Here is a 21,169-nt window from a genome sequence, read left to right as displayed (position 1 = left end):
CATTTTGGGTATGCTAATGTCATTATAACAATAACACCTCATATTTTTCCAGGATTATATAGGAGTCTATCATTTTATTTCTTCAAATCTTCCACTACACTGTAATGTATGCACAGCAGCTAATGTCTGTTTATAGATGAGGCATGAAATGGTTAACTGACCCCAGCAAAGCCACAAGAAGAGCATACGTTCTCTAACTCCCACAACTATTTCTGTTTGTTTGCTTGTTTTACCTGAGAAAAACAGGATACAACCAAACACTTTCTAAATGCAAGAAAAGTGAACAGAAAGAGAAAACAAGGTCTGACTACTGTTAAGTTACCGTGTGAACTATATAAGAAATTACACTTTCCTTCAAATTTAATCATATGTCGTAAAATAAAAATCTCTGGCTTTTTCCTATTTATAATACACCAGACTGAAAAAGAATACACTTGAATGAGAAGTTAATCTCTGAATTGTATGGAACCAAGCAAACTTAGCAATGAAGAATCTGCGGGAATCTGACTAAACAGAGCCAGAACAAGAACAGGCAGATGCACATCATTTGCAGGACGTTTTTAAGAGTCAAAATCCTTTTAACCACTTTACAGTGTCCTAGACTTCTCTCCACTCTTTATGTAACATATTCAGGATAAATGGAATTAATTTTAAGAAACAATAACGACAAGTACATTTACAACTATAAGGAAGATCAATGACATTTCTTTTCACTGCTCATTTTTAGGCTGCATAATACTAAAATTCTAATTGCTAATTATTTTTTAAATGCATTTATATAAAATGAAATGTTTTATAATTATTTTTGAAATACAAATTGTTATTCATTTCCATTTAATTCTGCTAAATTATTAATACAACTCACTTATTGTACTTAATGTTCTTACTAAAATACAACAAATAATAAAGATTGTATTCTTAGAAAAATAGTTCAATTTCAATCATAGAGGTTAAAAATGCCAGGAATTTAATAACAACAAAAAAAAATGTGCTCCAGGACCATTTCTAGGATCTTATTCACAGCAGTGCTATTAAAAAAATAAAGAAAATCAATATAATAGGTGTCCACAGAAACAATATAATAAAAAAGTTAGCTTTCAATCTGTGCAACTTACTGTAAAAAGCCAAATCTGTCCGTGACTTTGTAAACAAGGTAATCAGCATCTTCCCAGGGCTCAATCTCCGCGCCTTCTCGTCCCTATGGTAGGAGACAAAGAGGGTAACATGTTACTGGGAATCTATAAAACCGAATATTTTGTTAAATAAAAAGTCTAAAAAAGAAGAGTTATTTTTTCTGTATTAACAGGAAGAGCTGAAAATGAGGCATTATCCATGTTAATTAACTTTAAAAAAAAATTTGGGCAATACAATCCCTAGTCCCTAGTTATGACCTTTGGAAGAAACTGTATGTCAGCAAAGCTGACATGCAGCTTAGCCTTGCTCAGACTTGAGTTCCTGTGAGAACCTCAGAAAGAGGGAGCAAGGGAGGATAAGAAAGCCATTCAACAATGAACTGCCAGTGAGCATTGGAGTGAATATGACTTAGAAAAGAAACAGTTCTTGTTTATTCATCCAAACTTCCCAGATGAGCGGGCTATCCACCTTGGCTCTCTACTTCACAGCTACATCGGCCCTGAAACTATTCTTGCCAAGCTCAAAAACGACCTCCCCTTGTCAAAACCAGCGGGCACTCTTTAGTCCTCATCCGACGGGCTTTCCTCGGTGCGCTTGTCAGTGTTACTCTCTACCTCTCAGCCTCCACGCCCCACTCCTCTTGGCACTCCTGTCCCTCTCCAGCTCTGCTTTTCGTGGCTCTTTCATGGGCACCTCTTACCCTGTGGAGTACCCAGAATGCTGCCCGTAGCCACTGTTCTCTCACTCTACCCACAAGGCTAAGTAGCACTGCTGGTGCAGGATCCCCAAACGTAACTGTCTGTACCAATCCCTCAAATTTCAGACACAAAACCCAACTGTCTGGTGGACCCCTCCATCAGGGAATATTGTATAATTGTCTGCTCGTATGTTGGCGAGTGGGCTGTAAGCAGCTTGTGGGCAAAGACGGCTCTAACTCAGGTCTGTGATGTGACTCCCCAGGGCCTAGCATGACGCCTAGCCTGGTCACTCAGTGTCAGCTGCTAGCGTGACGCCTAACCTGGTCACTAAGTGTTAGCTGCATGGGAAAAAAATGCATGCAAGCACAAACAAATGCTAGTTCTATTGGTTTTAAATTAGTTAAGCAGCTAAATAAATGAATTAGGTTTTTCGTGGACTATACTAAAACCAGCTGATGTTCCAAACAACCCCCGAACAAGCAGGTTCTGGGAACATGACCACACAGTTGAGAGCCGCCTGTACGCCTCAGCGCACAGTCTACATGGCTGTCTATAGTTTCATGCTCCGGCTATTCTCATAAATAACCAATAATAACAAATATGAAATTACATACAAGTGATATACATATGAAACATGACATTTATAAATCACCGCTGTGGCTCATTATAAACCTCAAGATGTAAGGCAATGATGAGACATGTAAAACCTCAGCAAATGTGGCTTCCTAGAGCATCAAAGCCCCGATTCCACAACTAATATAAGGATGAAATGTTAATGAGATTATATATAAATGTATAAATCCTAATTTTCAGATCCAGGTTAAATTTTGAATAGCATATATAAATTATGAATAAACTGGGTACTTGATTCTATATCCTAACTTATTAAAATATTTATTAAATACCTAGTATGAATGAGAAACCATTTTAGGTATTTAGGATACCAGAGTAAATCAAACAAACTAAATTCTTACCCTCAGAGAGTTCACATTCTAGGAGTGAGAGCAGACAACAAAGGAAGTACAATATACATAGCGCACTGACCTAATAAGTTCTATGGTGAAAAACACAGAAGAGAAAGGAGATAGAGAGTGCTGGGGATTGGAGGGGGAGTATTAAACAGCGTGGTGGTGGGGATCTCACTGAGACGCTAGCATCTGGATAAAGATCTGAAAGAGGCAAGGCCCTGAGGCAGGAGGCCATTCAGGATTTGCATGTTCTAGGCAGAAGCCAGCCAGTGCAACGGCCCTGAGGCAGGAGCAAGCCTGCTGTGCTGGAAGCGCAGCAAGAGGGGGGGAGTGGCGAGAGCAGAGGGACGGAGGGAGAGAAGGTTTAGAGATGAAGTCAGAGCAAAAGGATGACTTCAATGGTCACATGAAGTAAACAAACTGCTTATGTAATTTAAGCTCTCCGAAAAGCAAATCCATTTCTATTTATATGTTTTTTCTTAATAAAACTTGCTAAAGAATAAATACGAATACTTACTCTGTCATATTTAGCAACTATCTCAGCTCGCTCCTGGGCAAGTTTGAGCGTTACATCCTGGTCCGAACCTGTGGAGAGATCAAATTTAGATGAACTGCTATTTAAAGAATCATAACGTTAATTAATTATAAAATTAAGACAAACCAGCAAAATCAAATAAACTTAAAAGGATGAGTTAAGTATCTGTAACTACAACCTTGAAATATCAACATATATACCATTTCAGTATTATACATCATATTCAAAAGAAAGAAAATTTGTTAACATAGCATTAACTGAGGGGATATGATAAATCTTATCCCTCAAGTATCAATTTTGGATCTCATTTCATAGAAATGAGTATTAAAGTAAAAACTGGACTGTAAACCCTAAATTTTCCAATGAAATCCATTTGGATAGATGATGAGAAGAGCATTCAAGAGGCTTTTAAAAATGAAGGGAATTTGGGACTGACGGTAACTGGGCTGAGAGGCTGTTCGCAGAGCGAGTTGAAGATGAATGCCCGAGGACTTGGATCTCAGCTAAAGAACAGTATTCCTGTTACTGAACTTTCAGCAAGTGGACCTTTTGAAAGTCATGATCTTCTTCGAAAAGGTTTTTCTTGTGTGAAACATGAACTCTTGCCCAGTCATCCTCTTGAATTATCAGAAAAAAATTTCCAGCTCAACCAAGATAAAATGAAGTTTTCCACACTGAGAAACATCCAGGGGTCTGTTTGCTCCACTCAAGTTGCAAATGGAATTCAAGGCGGTGCAGCAGGTTCAGCGTCTTCCATTTCTTCCAAGCTCAAACCTTTCACTGGGTATTTTGAGGGGTAATGATGAGACTATTGGATTTGAAGATATTCTTAATGACCCGTCAGAAAGTGAACTAATGGGAGAACCACACTTGATGGTGGAATATAAACTCGCTTTACTGTAATGCAGTGGGCTTACATCTTGTTTATAGTCGTCTTTTTACTATAATTTTATGTACACAACACACGAGACTTGTTGCCTAAATAATGTCTGATCATTTGAAAGTATTTGAGTCTTTGGTTTATGGTGATGCAACAGTTGAAAACAATAGAGATGATTTTAAAACTCCTGGTTTCTATTAAAACAATAGCCTATGTCTTTAAAAAAAAATTAAGGGAATTTGTTCACAAAATATACTACTGTGAGCAAATACACCTCAGGAGTTCAAATATTATTTCTCCTACGTGATGAAAATAATCATTTTTATATTTAGCTTCTCAGGTACCTGTTACCAATCACCCCAAATATTGTAGTAATCCCCATTTTATCCCCCACGCTACTCACCACACACACACACACACACACACACACACCCATTTTTCTCATTATTACACCAGGTATCTTTCAAAAACACAAATCTGACAACAGAAGTAAAGATCACAACATGAAATAGTATGGCTATGATTACACATCCCAAGTACCATGAATAAAAATAGAAGACCAATGATAGACTGTATATGAGGCACCGCTGATCAAGAAGAAAAAGACAAGCATTCCACTAGAAAATTGGGCCAAGGTCATGAGCAAAAAATTCACAAGAATAATAATAGCAGCAGAGAGACATCATCAAAATGGCGGCGTGAGGTGAGCCTCTGTAAAGCTCCCCTGGAATTTACAACTAATTGAAAAACAATAACTCCACAAAGGACTCCCTGCACAGCACACAGGCAAGACGAAGAAGCCCACTAGTGAATTCACCCAAAGGTGGGAGAATCGCATGAGCGGAGGAGGAGGGAAGGAAGAAGTGCGGGACGGAGCCCCGCGGGTGCAGGACGCAGACCCAGCTCAGTGCTCCGAGCTCACTGCATCCCGGAACTACCGCAGCTGCGGGAGAGGAAAGAACTCGGACTGCTAGGGCTCCGCTTACGGCCCACATAGCTGAGGGGGCAGCATATAACACGGCTGAACCCAACGCTCGCTCACGGCAGACCTCGGAGCAAAGACTGAGGGAGGAGGGCTGAAATCAGTGGTTTGAGTCCTCACTGCCCAGCGGAGAACGGAAGCCTTAGGCACGGAGACTAGCCGCCCCCTTCCTACCCTCCCAGAGCTCGCACAGCTCCCACCTGCCCCGTGCTAGAAGCGGAACAGTAGCAGTGTCAGATCAAAAGAACAGAATATTTGCTGTTCTGAGAACTGTGGACCGCAGACACAGATTTGCAGCCCAACTAGTTCTGGCAAAGGGGAGGGAGCTGTGGAAGCAGGACCGCTGTGGTGGTGGTCACCGCCATTGCTCTGGGCCACGTCTCACAACTCACCCCACCCCTGACCCCACCTATCTGGGCAGATCCCTGCAGGAGTAAACAGAACTGCTGAAACATATGGGCTCTGAATCTGCTGCAGAAAGAGCTTTAGAACTTTAAAAGCTCTCCGCATCCCCACAGGGACGTGGCGCCCTATGACCCAGGCGAAATGTTAACAGAGGAGAAGCCCGTCTCCCAGGGAATCCCCCCATTGTGTGAGAAGCTGGAACAGTGCAGAGAAAACATAGCACTACTGTGTGAGAGGGGAAAAAAAGGCTGCAGTCAGAGAGAAAATAAAACATTCTACCAACAAGTATTGAAAACAAAAGAAAGACCTCTTCCTATCAACCTGTTGCAGAAGCCACTCCTGTAGATGTCTAGGACGAGAAATAATAAATCAGTGATTGCCATGAATAACCAAGGCAACAAGATAGCTCAGAAAGAAAGTGAAAAGTCTCCAGAAAAGGAACTTAAAGATATGGAAATACGTGACTTAAATGACAGAGAATTCAAGTTTGCAGTTCTGAAAAAACTCAACGAGATGTAAGAAAACACAGAAAGCAATTTAATGAACTCAGAAATGCAATCAAAGAGCAACGTGATCATTTTATGAAAGAGATTGAAATTTTGAAAAAAAAAGAACCAAATGGAATTTCTGGATATTAAGAACTCAATAGAAGACATTAAGAATGAAATAACCAGCTTAGGTGGTAGAGTTGACCAGACTGAGGAAAGAATCAGTGACATCGAAGATAGAAACCTGTAAATTACACAGATGGAAGAAGAAAGAGACTTGAGACTAAAAGAAATGAAAGAACTCTACAAGAACTCTCTGACTCCATCAGAAAGAGCAATATAAGAATAATGGGCATACCAGAAGGAGAAGAAAGAGAGAAGGGAACAGAGAATATATTCAAACAAATTGTTGATGAGAACTTCCCAAACTTGTGGACAGAACTGGATCCTCGAATCCAAGAACCAAATAGAACACCTAATTACCTCAATCCCAACAGGACTTCTCCAAGGCATATTGTATTCAAGCTATCTAAAATCAACGACAAAGAAAGAATCCTCAAGGCAGCCAGGGAAAAGAAGACAGTAACCTACAAAAGAAAGCCCATTAGATTATCATCAGATTTTTTCAGCAGAAAGTCTACAAGCTAGGAGGGAGTGGAACCAAATATTCAAACTATTGAAAGAGAGAAATTATGAGCCAAGAATAATATATTCAGCAAAGATATCCTTTAGATATGAAGGAGGAATAAAGACCTTTCCAGATATACAGAAGCTGAGGGAATTTTCTAATACATGACCTGCACTACAAGAAATACTAAAGGAGGCTATTCGACCACCATCAACAGGGACAATTTGTGGCAACATAAAAAGCAGGAGAGTAAAGGCCTGAACCGGAATATGGAAATGGAGAAAGTAAGAGTGCTGAAGAAAATGGAATACTATAAATATCAAACTTTCTTTTACATAAACTTAATGGTAACCACTCAAAAAAAAATCCAGAACTGAAATATATACTGTAATAAAAGAAGAAACAGAGGGAGACATCATAGAATACCACTACACAGAAATAATAGACAACAACAAAAAGGCAAAGAAACAATGGAGACACAGCCTTACCAGAAAATTGAAGATAGAATGACAGGAAATCCTCACGTATCAATAATCACCGTAAATGTAAATGGACTGAACTCACCAATAAAAAGGCACAGAGTAACAAACTGGATCAGAAAACTAAACCCAACCATATGCTGTCTCCAAGAGACACATCTCAGCTACAAGGACAAGCATAGACTTAAAGTGAAAGGGTGGAAATTGACACTCCTAGCAAATGGTACCCAGAGAAAATCAGGTGTAGCCATAATGATATCAGATGAAACAGTCTTCAGGGTGAAAAAGATAACAAGAGACAAATATAGACATTTCATAATGGTAAAGTGGACTATGGACTTAAATATATCATTGACAGCTATGGATAGATCATCCAAACAGAAAATAAATAACAACACAATTGAAAAATGGGCAGAGGACCTGAAGAGACATTTCTCCAAAGAGGTCATACAGATGGCAAATAGACATATGAAAAAATGCTCAACATCACTAATCATCAGAGAAATGCAAATAAAAACCACAATGAGATATCACCTCACCCCAGTCAGAATGGCTTTCATCAACAAGACAGATAGTAACAAGTGTTGGAAAGGCTGTGGAGAAAAAGGAACCCTGATACACTGTTGGTGGGAATGCAGACTGGTGCAGCCGTTATGGAAGGCACTGTGGAGGTTCCTCAAAAAATTACGAATAGAATTACCATAGGACCCAGCAACTCCTCTCCTGGGTATCTACCCAAAAAATCTGAAAACATTTATACATAAATACACGTGTGCTCCAATGTTCATTGCAGCTTTGTTTACAGTGGCCAAACATGGAAACAACCAAAATGTCCTTCGATAGATGAATGGATAAAGAAGTTGTGGTATATATACATACACAATGGAATACTATTCGGCGGTAAGGAAAGATGATATAGGAACATTTGTGACAACATGAATGGGCCTTGAGAGTATAATGCTAAGTGAAATAAGTCAGACAGAAGAAGCAGAGAACCATATGATTTCACTGACATGTGGTATATAAACCAAAAACAACAAAAGAAGAAGACAAACAAATGAGAAACAAAAACTCATAGACACAGACAATAGTTTAGTAGTTACCAGAGGTTAAGGGGGGGTGGGGGAGGGAGATGAGGGTAAAAGGGATCAAATATGTGGTGATGGAAGGAGAACTGACTCTGGGTGGTGAGCACACAATGGGATTTATAGATGATGTAATACAGAATTGTACACCTGAAATCTATGTAATTTCACTAACAATTGTCACCCCATTAAAAAATAATAATAATAATAGCAGCAACAACTATCTCTGTGTTCTTACTTAGCGTCCGGCAGATAGTAAGACACTGCCAGCAGCAGACACGACTGTGAAGAGCACTCTACATGCTTCACCGCATTTAATTCTCACAACACTAAGATAGACAGCGTATTAATTCTATAACGTAGATGAAAAAAGGAGGTTTGGAGAGTTGACACCTTATTTAGGGTCATAACACTAGTAGTTTATAGCGAAGCCAGGATTCAAATCCAGGTAGTCTTGATACCATAGCCCTTAATTTTAACCATTACTTTTAAAGTGATGACTAAAGACGTGAAAAAGGACGTCCAGTTAAAGTTGGCAGATGGCACACACACTTTGCTATCTGTCCCCCTAAGCTTCCCTAAAATAACAACAGAGGGATTCTTTAAGTCCCCTCCCTCAAAGGCTCAGCAGAGGGTGATTCCTGAGAGGGAAGGGAGGGGTCAGAAACAGGGAGCTGATGAGAGGGGAAGGGTTGAGCAGTCTGTGTGACAGAGGTTTGGTGCATAGAAGAAAACCAAGTCCTCACCCTCCAAAGCAGGAAGCCAACAGATAAAGCAGGAAGTGGCAACACAGGCACGTTAGCTCACACTAGGGAGGTAAACAGGAAAAGGATCAGCTGGGGCAGTAGGGAGTGGCCACTTCTATGGACTGGGCAGTGAGGAGGGAGATGTATGGGCATTGGTTGTTTTTCAAACTAAGTCTTACAAACTGCTGAATCTTAAAGCAAGTATCCCTCTGATAAAAATCAAATCTAAATTTAAAAGCCAAGACATAGGGGGGAAAATCAAACTTATTAGAAACTGAAGAGACACAAGTTTTAAAACATCCCTTTGCACCTGTCTCAAAAATGCAGTTACACGACTCGGTGCTGACAACAGTGTGGGGAAATCTGCAGTTCCTTACACTGAAGGAGACTTATAAATGTGTAATATCTTTCTGGAAAGCAATCTGATACTGTGTATCAAAAATCTAAATAACAGGCAGTTCCACCAACAGGGATTTATGTCAATAAGATCATCAAACAAGCACAAGGTTGTTTATTACAGGAAAAACAGCAAAGTGGGAATTTGTAAATTTTTAAGTTTATTTGGTAAAACATGTTTGTCACTTCTTTTCTCAGACTATAATGTGTCAAAATGCTATTCTTTGGGGCAAACGTGAATACATAATAGAATGGTTCAATAAATAACAAAAACAGACTAGTTGTCCAGATTTTCACAGTGAACTAATGCAATCAGCAGTCTGGGGTAATTATATACATATCCATTATCCTAGCTTAGATGGGTGAATCTTTGTCAATTTCTTTTTCCCTCTTTTGTCTTCCAGCTTTAAAACATCATACTCATACTTCTACAAGAGGGCAGAGGAAGCAAATCAATAGAAATGAACCTCAAACCAGGAAACCTAACTACTGATTGAGATCTATTTCCATTACCAAAACAGCTAAGCATGAATTTCTATGGTGATTAGGCCAAATTCAATAGATGAATGTTTTCTTTCAACGTATTTTATACCAGTCCTTCACTGCTGCTACCAGTCATAGGAGACTCCACTATATTTCAAACTGAACGACAAAAGGTTTAAAAGTACAAAGGCAAGAACTGGAAAGGGTGTGGAGTTGGGAAGTGGAGATGCAAAGTACCCCAAGAAAACATCACTGTGGCAAACTGTAAGCTATGAAGCTTTCCAAGAATCATCTCCAGTCCAGTGGCGTCCAGAAGAGAAAACCTAACTGCTAGAGGTCATACTTGAAATGGATGAAATTGTACCCTAATTGTAAGGGAGAAGGATGATGTATTTTAATGTTAGAATAGTTGACTTGACTCTAATTCAAGTAAATGCTCTATATCTTTAAATTCCTTTAGAAATTCTTTATCCTTGTACTTTCCCGTGGGGAGAAAATTTTGTAATGTTAATGAGTATGTTCTAACAAGAGAGTGAAGCTACAGTCAAACTAATTTTAAAAATATAGCCCAATCTGTTTCTTTGAAAAGACTCAATGGGAAGGCCAATCTTTTTTAGCACTGACTTTGGAGACATTATTTAATAGTCCACATTGTGAGAATCATCTTTAGAGTAAGCAGTAGTATCCATAAGCAGAATTCACTATAGTCAAATTATGTTTCATACAGGCTAATGTACAGTTGACAAGTTTATTAAGACTTGCACTCAAGTACTCCCTTGGTTTTCATTCTGGTTATTTAGAAATTCCACTGCAAGAACAAAGAGTCTGCCCTAACTCACTGACCACAGAGGATGTCAGCAGCTGGTTTGTGTCTGCGTGCAAGTGTGCAGAGTTCCAGGCACCTATAAAACAATGACAGCTGTGTTACTTGGTCCTTACATGACATGTCATTACTGAATTTAAAAAACCTATTACATTATTCAAACCAAATTAAATCAAATTATTTTTATTGACTTTACATCTATAACAAAGTTTCAAAGGATAAGAGGTATATTTTAAGCAGTAAGGACGTCTGGATTAAATAAATACTCAAGAAATATACAAGAAAACATCTTTGGGCAAAAACGTATGGAAATGACAACTGTAGCATTTTAAGAAGTGTTTTGAAAGCTAACAATAACGTTTTAAGAAGATCTCTAATTCCATTTAAACACAAAAACTTTTAAAAAGCAAGTATCCTCCTGAATTATGTTTTCTTAAAAGCAGGCATTGTATTGTAATAGTATCACTAAGTTAACCCCAAATTCGAATGAACAAATCACTTCAAGTTATTACATTTCAAATTTAATCCAATAACAAAACTGACAGCAGACCATTTTTCCTAGAGTACATTTTGAAAGATGAACGCTAAATATGTATAAATCAACAATTTCAATTTTAAAAGCACTTTCCCCTTTGCTTGCTAACCAGTCTGGCCTTGAGAATTACCGACAGCTTCCGTCCTCGTAGAGCAAACTTATCTGTTCCAAAAGTTCATTATTATTTTAAAGTTCTCAAGCACACCACGAGTGTTAGGTGCTGGCTCACACATTCTGCACAAACAGAAAAGCAGAAGGCAGTTCTACTTTAAACTACTTGTGAAACAAGCACAACAAGAAAGTAGCCATTTGAGATACATTCTAAGGGAGGAAAAAAGGCCTCGCTGTGGTTATACGGACTGTAGATACTCGAACAAAGATGATATTTGTTGAGGGTAAAAACATGTCTTTCAGGCTAGATCTCCAGCATGAACCACACCAGCCTACACCCAGCATTCCATCTAGTAATAAACAGGGGCTTTAAACAAGCAGCTTCAGAATACGCCTTAACCTTGAACTTCAAATTCAGCCACATTCTTACTACTTTTAATGAAATTTGTCAGGGAGCTACAAAGAACATTTTTACTTAAAACATTATAAACTAAAGCTAAGTAGGAAAGCTCTTCTCCTCAAATATATTTTACATCTTAACATACTTTAATGATAATTTTTAATGTGAAAACTGCTCCTGTTTCTGACACTATGTAAACACATGCTAAATTTTAGAAGGTTTGGGAAATTTTTAACACACCACACATATACAAGTGAAACAAATGTTTTATGAAATAATATGTACAGCTACTGGAGTTTGGCACTGTGAAAATTTCTATTCTATTCTACTGTTCTTTCCTTCCTCTCTTCGTTGCTTCCTTCTCTCTTTGAAATGGGTCAGGACCCACAATTTGGGACCCACTCTGCAGCAGAAAAATGTGTTTACCCAGCTAAACTTGTAGCTTATGTGACAGGCCATGTGACAGGCATGCTTATGAACACTGATTACATTTAACTGGACAACAATAAATTAAGTCTGTGCCCAGCATAAGAAGATGTAACACTCAATATAAGCAAAAGATCTCAGAAGCTTAGAGAGATGGAAAAATGTCACGTCATACATACGGAATGCGAATCAGACTGCCATCAAACTTCTTATCAGCTAGAAAATACTGAAGCACTATTTTCAAAGTTGTGAGAAAAAATTTCATGAACTTGAAATTCTATACCAAGTCAAACTATTGATTAAGCACGAGGAAAAAATAAAAGCACTTTTAGATATAAAAACGTGTGGTGACCTGAAGAATGGCTCCGCCTCCCACCCCCACATGTCCACATCCAAATCTCTGGAACCTGTGAATGTACCTTATATGGCAAAAGGGATCTGCAGATGGAACTGAGTAAGGATCTTGAAATGGGGAGAGTATCCTGCATCACGCAGGTGGGCCCAATGTAATCACACGGCACCTCACAAAAGAGAGGCACGAACGTGAAGAGGAAGTAGGAGCTGTGCTGACAGAAGCAAGAGGTGGCGACAATGTGAGGAAGAAGGAAACAGGAGCCAAGGAAAGTAGGAAGCCTTCAGAAGTTAGTAAAGGCAGGAAATGGATTCTCCAGTGGCCGCAGAAGGAACCAGCCCTGCTGACACCTTGACTTGTAGGCCAGTGAAACTGATTTCAGAGTCTAGCCTCCAGAAGTATAGGAAATAAATTTACGTTATTTCAAGCCACCAAGTTAGCAGTAATTTGTTACAGAAGCAAGAAGAAACTAATACAAGGATTCCAAGATTACTGCCTTGCAATGTTTCTTTTTTAAAAAATTGAGAATATACTACAGAAAAATAAAATAACCGCCACAAGAGCTGACAGACTCTCCTTGTCCAAACGTCAGTCGGACTCCAAGGAGCCCTCTTCCCAACTAGGCCTCAACCCCTGCCTCCTGTCCTGTCTTCCACCTGCCTCGTGCAGGTGTAGCAAGAATCCTGCTAAGTCATTTGAGCGAGAGCCCTCCCCGCCCCCCACTGCTGATACCTGATCACCCCAGCCTGCCTTGCTCAAGAGCCCGTTCAGTCTGTTTAGCAAGAATCCCCTACCCTTGACGTCTCCTCTCAGCACTTCTGCATCCCCCAATTCCTCGCTCCGCTTGTTGGCAATAAACTCGCACTTTTCCTTCTTGTACCTGGGGTTGAGCTCGATCTCTCTACGCTTGTGAGGGTCTTGACACCATTGCAGTGGTCCTTCATAAAGTCTCCTTTACTGTTTAACAAGTATCAGCATCATTTTTTCTTTAAGAGAATCAAACAGAAGGGCAGACACAGGATCCATGAAATATCAGGAAGCTAAAATTACACTTTTCTAGATGCCAACTGTGTAGCTGCCTAGAGAGCAACCAGCCTACATTGGAACAGGAAATACAAAGTGTCTTCAATAAGAAAGTGGATTCTAGGCAACCTACAGATCACGGATACTATTAGCAACATAGTAAAAAAGCTTAGGATACTATTAGCAACATAGTAAAAGCTTACAAATAAAAGACATCAAAAAGCGGGGAGAGAGGACGGGGAGAGAGGACGATTAGAAATCTCAGAACAAGCAACACAGAAAGAGATAAACATCAAATAGGAAGTAATGTACAAAGGGGCATGGCTGCAAATTTGACGGTATATGGGAAACGTGAATTCATTTCACCTTGACACTTTCAACATTAGGATTATATTTCCTTCCTACGTACCGCATCATAATATTTCAGATTGAAGTAAATGATACTGACGTTATTATGATTACATAATAATTCTACTGGCTTTTAAGGTTCATAATTAACATGGACAAAGTATCTGAAGCTAAACTCTGATCTGTATACACACACACCCCCCACTCCAAACCTAAGCCTCTGTTCTGGCAGCAGCCCCCATTACCTACCAAAAACACCAAGCACGGACCGCAATCCGGCACGCGCACACACCTCTACTTAAATGTCCCTTTTCGAGCCAAACACTAGCATCATTCTACACAGCTTACTCTCTTTCGTTGAACAGCGCATCTTGGAGACTGCCTATCAACACCTACAGATCTCCCAGTGCTGTGCCAATAAAGGTTTAGCAACCGGTTCTTGGAGAAGGAGAGAGGCCTTCGCGGTTGTGGCGTCTGCCGATTTCCACGCTGCCATCCTCCCACGATGGCGGCCAAACACCAAGCTACCAAGGTGATGTCACACCGCAGAGTTCAGGCTGGCTCCAGCACGTCACTGCATCGGCCTCTGCCTTTCCCTCGGCTGCCAGGTTTCCCCAGTCAGCAGTGCGCTCTGGGAGGTTGCACTGGGGTAAACTGAGGGTCCATTTGTAATGGGAGTTAGAGGAAACAGAACGAGGTAAAGTACACAAACGACAATGGTGACCAAAGGCAGGCTGAAAAGATGAGAAAGCAATCACCAGGCAGCGGAGAAGCAGCTGCTGGTGCAGGGGGAGGAGGACCCGAGAGGTAGAGCAAAGCAGTCACCTTTTAGCCTGGAAAAGAACCGGCCCGGCCCCGACGCTGCATCAGAAACGGACGGCTTTCATTTCCAGTTCACGTATTCATATAGCAAATGCTTTTCTCCTGAAGTAATCTAAATAAATTATTCATGTCTATGATTTGAGTTCCTCAATTCCATCGCTTCTTTCACCCAAAAGAGGGTTTAAGTATCAAGAGTGCCTAAGCAGTGGTTTCAGTTACTGGATCGCTTTCTCAGTAGACCATGGACTAAGTATATCAGGAACACAGATTCTTTCCGTGGTCAAATCTCCATAGCCACCACTGCTGAAAACTTCAGCACTTATTTTGCCATGCTCTAGATCCAGGTTGAAAGAAATGCTCAGAGGAGGAATAAGCAGAGTTAAGCAGATCAACAGCAAAAAACACAACTAAAAACAAACAAAATAAAGGAAGGGGCAGTGGTCACAAGAGAACCTGAAATACCACTTAATTTTAACTGGTCATCTGTGAGAGATGAAATTAAACGTGGGCACCTCAAAAACACACATACCTGCCCTCCCACCATGGAAGCTTATTCTGAAATAGCATCCCGGGTTACTGAGACAGCCTAAGCCCAAAGCACCATCTGTGGTCCTGTGAGAAGAACTGGTCCAGAGCCTCCTCCTGTCCTTCTTCCCTCCATTGGGCGGGGGGCGGGGGGGGTGTCTTTAATCCCATACTCCTTTGCACTCCAGCCCACTCCCATTTCCATCTCTCATAACTCAGTTAATTCCATGTTAAACAAATGTCTTATCAAAAAATGCACAACTTCAAAAACCCATTTATCTCCTTCCTTCCCCCACCAGTGTAATAATCTGAGAGAAGTCGTTTGGCTTCCTCCCCTTTCTCATGTTCACTTGGGAACAACACAAAAGATTCTGATCATGGCTGCAATTATAAAAGCATTATAAATAATTATGATCAAGGAGGGACAGCCAGAGGCTAAAAGCTAAATGCATGAAAGAACCAATGCTATAAACCCAAAGTCCTCAGAAAAGCCCCAATTTCCTCTTCAGAGGAGCCACACAGGTGTCCATATCCATCTTCATATTCCTCTGGTATTATGTACATTGTCTGAGAAAAATCAATGCTGTCAAAATAAATAACCTTAAATGCTCAATTTTAGCTTTTATTTTAATTATCAGCGTAAATATAATGTATACCTTTCCGTTTAAAATATTTCCATTATCTCACTATCAGCAGTATATCAACATTTTATATCATGCTTTAAATTAAAAGTTTTACATTTTTCATTAAATCTGCAGAACACATTTCTTCAAACAAATTCTTCCACGGAAGCCAATTTATAAGCAAGGAGGGCGAGTGGGGTTGAGAAGAGCTGTGGCAAATTCTCTTAGCTTGATGCCCCATCTTCCTCCAGGCACCCCCAGGGCCTGTGCGGAGCCCCGAGTGCTACACCCGCCAGGCAAGGCCGCCAGGCAAGGAGGAGGCAGCCACCGCCTTCTTTTGTTAGCACATCTGGAACCCACTGCTCAAATGTTTCTCTTCCAGTCAGTGTCCCATCTGCCATTCTCATCCTCCCTTTCAGAGTCCTACAATTCTCCAGGTCCTTCTCTTCCTTTTACAAATTGAAAGATCAACATTTTAAAATTGGTAGGTTGTTTGTACATAAGCATATATTTTAAGACCTTTAAGAACAGGACACATCCCCAATATTCTAAACATGGAACACCCAGCATCAGGTACATATTTAATATTTCTAAAACTGATAAAATATTTGAAATTATAGTTTTAACAATAATTCCTGGGCAGGCATCCAATTGTTCTTCCTAATTTCTAGAAAGAAACAAAATAATTTTTAAAGTCCTAGAAACAGTTACCGACAAGGATTCCTTATAAGAGAGATTATTTTTGCCCTCAAGTCTAATCATGAATTGTAGGTGGCCTCTGTGTGACCTGCTTACCACTGCCACTGCCGTAAAGACAGAACTGGTCACTGCTTCGTGTCATCTACAGTATCTCAATGCGGTGCCCATAATGCTTTATTTATTTAATATTACATGTCTCTTCTAGTAAACTGTCATCTTCATGAAAGGACATTCATCCTGGTATCCCTAGAATCTGTCACAGTGCCAAGCACATGATCACTAAATATTTCTGTCAAGAATAAGAAAAATTACTCAAAATTAATGACTAATGTGAATTATTCCACCAGGTAAACACTTGCTGTATCAACTTGCTTTTAAAATTAGATGTACAAGCTATTTTCCAGATATACCTTCACTGCCACAAGCACACCTTTGCTAAAGTCTCAGCTTTCTCATATATTTTATTCTGCTTTCAAATTTTATTTCAAGGTCGCATTTAAGATTTTATTAAGACTCTAAAATTCAGACATGAGAAGTCATGATCTATTTCTGATGAGTACTTCTGATCATTACTAATCCTTCATATCCATTAAGGAAGGAAGGAATGGATGGATGGATGGATGGACGGACGGACGGACGGACGGACGGACGGACAGATAGGCAGACAGACATGAATGAATACATGTAAGGGGCTCTTAAAAGACGAAGGAAACCAGAAACTGATTTGTTACGTCTGTTCCCACCGACTCTTCTCCACACGCTTTCCCTGTATCAGCTCCTAATGTACTCAGAGACCTTCACAGCCTCACGCTCTTTATTGGAAGGTTGTGTTCACTTGGGTGGGTGCTTCCATCACGCTTCAAGTCCACGTGGAGGGGCTTCAGCTAACGGAACTCTCCGGCACTCTCTCCCCACTCTTCCCTCACTCCTCTTACGGGGGCAGGACTTTTGCGGTCGAGTCCGAAAGGCGCTCCTGCCTCTGTCTCAGCCACCCCACCCTTGGGTGCATGCCCTCTGCTCTCTGTGTAGGAAGGCACCTGTCCTGAAGGCAGGCCTGGGGTTGCTCAGCTGTGCTAGTCACCCAAGGGGTAAGTGCGTCTAAGTCAGGACGGGCTAATCAGCCCTTTCACTTCAGATCTAATGCCATGCCCTCCGAATCGCCAAGAGGAGCCTCTCTGATCCCCATCTGTCAGTCTGCGGCACCTTGTTTCTCAAGGAGAATACTAGTTCCCCGGAACTCCCATCAGACTCGTAGCTCCTACATTTATGTGTACCATGATTCACAGACAAAAAGGATACGCAGTGATGTAAGAGGATTTAAATACCATTACTGCTGATGAGACACATAATTACTGGTTGTTGAATATGAGTGTAATTCCCACATTTGGGGGCAGGGTTGAATGACAAAATTGCCAACAACAGATACTTAGAACAAGACAAGCACATGAGTCACTTTACTCATTTAACCCGCCTACAGTTGCTGGCAAAGTAAAGATTATACCTTAGCTGCGCTTCTGCCAGTATGATCACTTCACTAGATGGCACAAGACTGGTTTGTAACAATTCCTTGTTTGTGGATACTTTATAACCTGTTCAGTGAGAGGTTACTACATGCCAGGCGCCTGCTGGGCATTTACTACACATGATGTCACATACACCTCACAGCAAAGACCCACTTTGTTAGCTGTGTGACTTTCCCAGCTTGCATATGGGAACCTGAGTGTGGAGAGGAGAGGTTCAGTCATGCGGGTCCTCCGGTAAGTAAGCGGTAGAGCAGGACTGAAAGGCAGGCCCTCTGACTGCAAAGCCGTTTCCAACCACCGAGCTAGCTGGTTTACTGAAGCGCAAGTGATCTTTTCATATTCTCACTTCTGCTAGTCCTTACATTTCTTTCTTAGAAACAAATCTATCTGATTCCTGTGAATTCTTAACAGTTGTGTTTTCTGGGTTCTAGTAGCCTTCCAATCTTATCACGCTAAATTGTCAATTATTTGTGCAAAATAGAGACCAATGGTGTCGTAGAGAATCCAAAAACCATTCATACGAAATAGTCTTAGTGACCATAAGCAAGTGTAACACCTCTATTATGTTTTAAATTGTGTTTTTGGAAAATAACAGGAAATAATTGTGAAACATTCAAAAAACTGACAGAATAATCAAATGGTTACTGATGTTAACTTTACTAAAATACTTTATGTTTTCACTAGATGCTAAATCAAATTCCTTCATGATTAATTTCTATAATTACAGAAAGTATTTTGTTGAATCCACTTCATCTACTTAACTTTCTTAGCTCTTTCAGCTCATTCAGAATTGTAGGCACGTAGTTACACATATTACAATAAGTTTGTGTTGAATTCAGCCCAGAGGGTTGAAGAAGTGATGCAATTACAGCAAATTCTGTAGAGACAAAGGGGATAGGAGAAAGTTCATAGACTGCCCCCTCTAACAGTAAATAACTAATTCCACAGTTTCGCAAACCCTATTATCAATCCAATGGTAACTTTTCTACTTTTTAAATCAAAAATGATACACAAGTACCAAATTGTGCCTAAGATGGCATTTAAAAACTAAGTATTACCTACAACAGCTGAGCAGTACACAGGAAGAACTGTATTAATATATAAACAAAAGCATGAGCTACATGAGTATTATTTGGTCCCTGAAGGTCCTTAGGTTCAAATTGGAACCGAAGGCCATCAAAATAGTGGGCCTGCAATTTATGACGTAATAAATACACGTGCTCCTATCACACTGAAGCTGTCATTCATTCAATCAGCAACAAAAATAAGTACCCTCTGCTCCAAGCACAGCACCCCATAATTCTCACAACATACAGTTACATTCAACACACCTCACCGAAAAAATCCTAAGAACATTATAAGTATCACATGTGTATGTGTGCTTAATATGATATGTATTCTTTATATTCTGTTACTGTTATTGTGCTAATAATGTTGTATTAGGGTGATTTGTCTGTATTAGTGAGATTTATTTTACGTAACAAACATCAAAATGCCATACATAATGGAAGTCACTGATCAGGAGCCCAGGTGAATTAAGTAACAATTAGAAGCACTTCCTCTGCACAGTTAAATGTTTCATGTACATTATTTCATTTAACGCCCTCAGATCAAAACGGTGAGGTAGGTATCAGCACTGCCCACTTACCAGACGAGAACATTGTTAGGTTAATTAACTTGTAAAGATCACACAGCTTTGAAGTTTAGAAATGGCACCTGGGACAAGGGGTACGTCTCCAGAGTGCTCATAAGCACTCCACATGGCGTTTGAAAAAGCAACAATGGCAAGCAAATGACAAAGGATTAGCAAGAGACTCTGTCAACAGGGATCCTCAAAGTGGCATTACAGAAGGGAAAGAGGCAAGGCAATGCCCTCCAGTCAGTAGGAAGCAAGGAGGTGATTCTGAGTAGAAAGGAGGCCAGAAAAGCTGTAGAAAAAACGAAGTGTGCTCAGGAAGAAGAGTGCTTATTCATAGCTCACACTTATTGAGCTCTCACTATCCATCAGGCACTGTGCTAGACACATACATTCTCTCATTTAACATTCAAATAGCTCTGCCATCATTTACATTTTAAAGAGAAAAATGAAACTGAGAAGTCAAGCAACTTGTCCGAAGCTACATCAGCATCAGAGCCTCACTTCAAACCCATATCTGGAAGGCACCCAAGTCTGTCCTCTTGCCCACTATGCTACAGAAGTGGAGAGATACAGAGAAAGATGGAAAGGTAGAAGCTAAATTAATAAGCTGCAAGCTACCAAGAACTAGTGCCGAGAGACCAGGACGTGGGTGAGTGGATCTCAGTGGGCTGACACCTACACGTGCTGTTGTGTTTCTGCAAGTGAACACACGTACTAGTGCAGTGAAAAGAAACACCTTCCTAGACCTGCAAACGATGAATTCCCCCAGTTACTTATTCCTATATATTTTCAGACACCCAAGTTCCCCCACTTTCACTGCACTGATACCATGAAGCTGCCCCAGAGTTTGGAGGATATAAAATGCATTTTAATAGTCTCTGATTATTATAAACAGGTAAGCAAATTTTTCCAAATGCTAAATTGGGGCAGCTAACTATTGTTTTCATATACAACTAGATACAGTTAAGCTTGTTTTCTAAGGCTGTACCAGTTAGCAATTGCCAGACCCTGGGCAGGAAAACGGGGCACTTGGGCTCGCTACCTATGGATTACAGTCTTTGACGTATACTCTCTATTCAGCATAACCAAGTCCTACTGTTATTTTTTTCAAATCCATTTCAACCACATTTTTCTACTTTTTCTATATACAACACAGATGTTCTCAGAAAAGATACACTAACCCTTAAGTATATCAAACTTTAAAATACAGTATTTCCAACACATCTACTACTGGCAGTTGGTAATATGTAAATATTGTACAGAGACGTTAGTATATCCCTGACAAAGACATCTTAATAATACAAAATAGACACTGCTCACAAAAGCTGGAGGAATGGGGAGTGAATTTATTACATCATTGCTTTGTACGTGGCACAGCTGCTTCCATGCAATGTCCACTTACTAAAATTGTGC

At 40.1% G+C, this 21,169-nt stretch overlaps 1 protein-coding gene and 1 pseudogene across 4 annotated transcripts in view; one reads left to right on the top strand and one right to left on the bottom strand.

The window, feature by feature from the left end:
- The window catches only part of USP6NL (USP6 N-terminal like), a 157,783-nt gene that overhangs the window by 68,782 nt on the left and 67,832 nt on the right, over positions 1–21,169 (bottom strand). For all 3 annotated transcript variants that reach the window (XM_081074908.1, XM_081074909.1, XM_081074910.1), the window contains 2 exons: positions 3,318–3,385; positions 1,116–1,198 (listed from right to left, as the gene is read on the bottom strand). In XM_081074908.1, coding sequence (XP_080931034.1) covers positions 1,116–1,198; positions 3,318–3,385 — 151 coding nt within the window. The remainder of the gene's footprint in view (positions 1–1,115; positions 1,199–3,317; positions 3,386–21,169) is intronic.
- On the top strand, positions 3,800–4,238 carry LOC308508571 (proteasome maturation protein-like; annotated as a pseudogene). The gene has a single exon. The product of its transcript is annotated as a proteasome maturation protein-like (transcript).

Source organism: Rhinolophus hipposideros (genome assembly GCF_964194185.1).
Source record: "Rhinolophus hipposideros genome assembly, chromosome: 1".
NCBI lineage: Eukaryota > Metazoa > Chordata > Mammalia > Chiroptera > Rhinolophidae > Rhinolophus > Rhinolophus hipposideros.
This window is presented reverse-complemented; position numbering and strand designations above follow the sequence as displayed.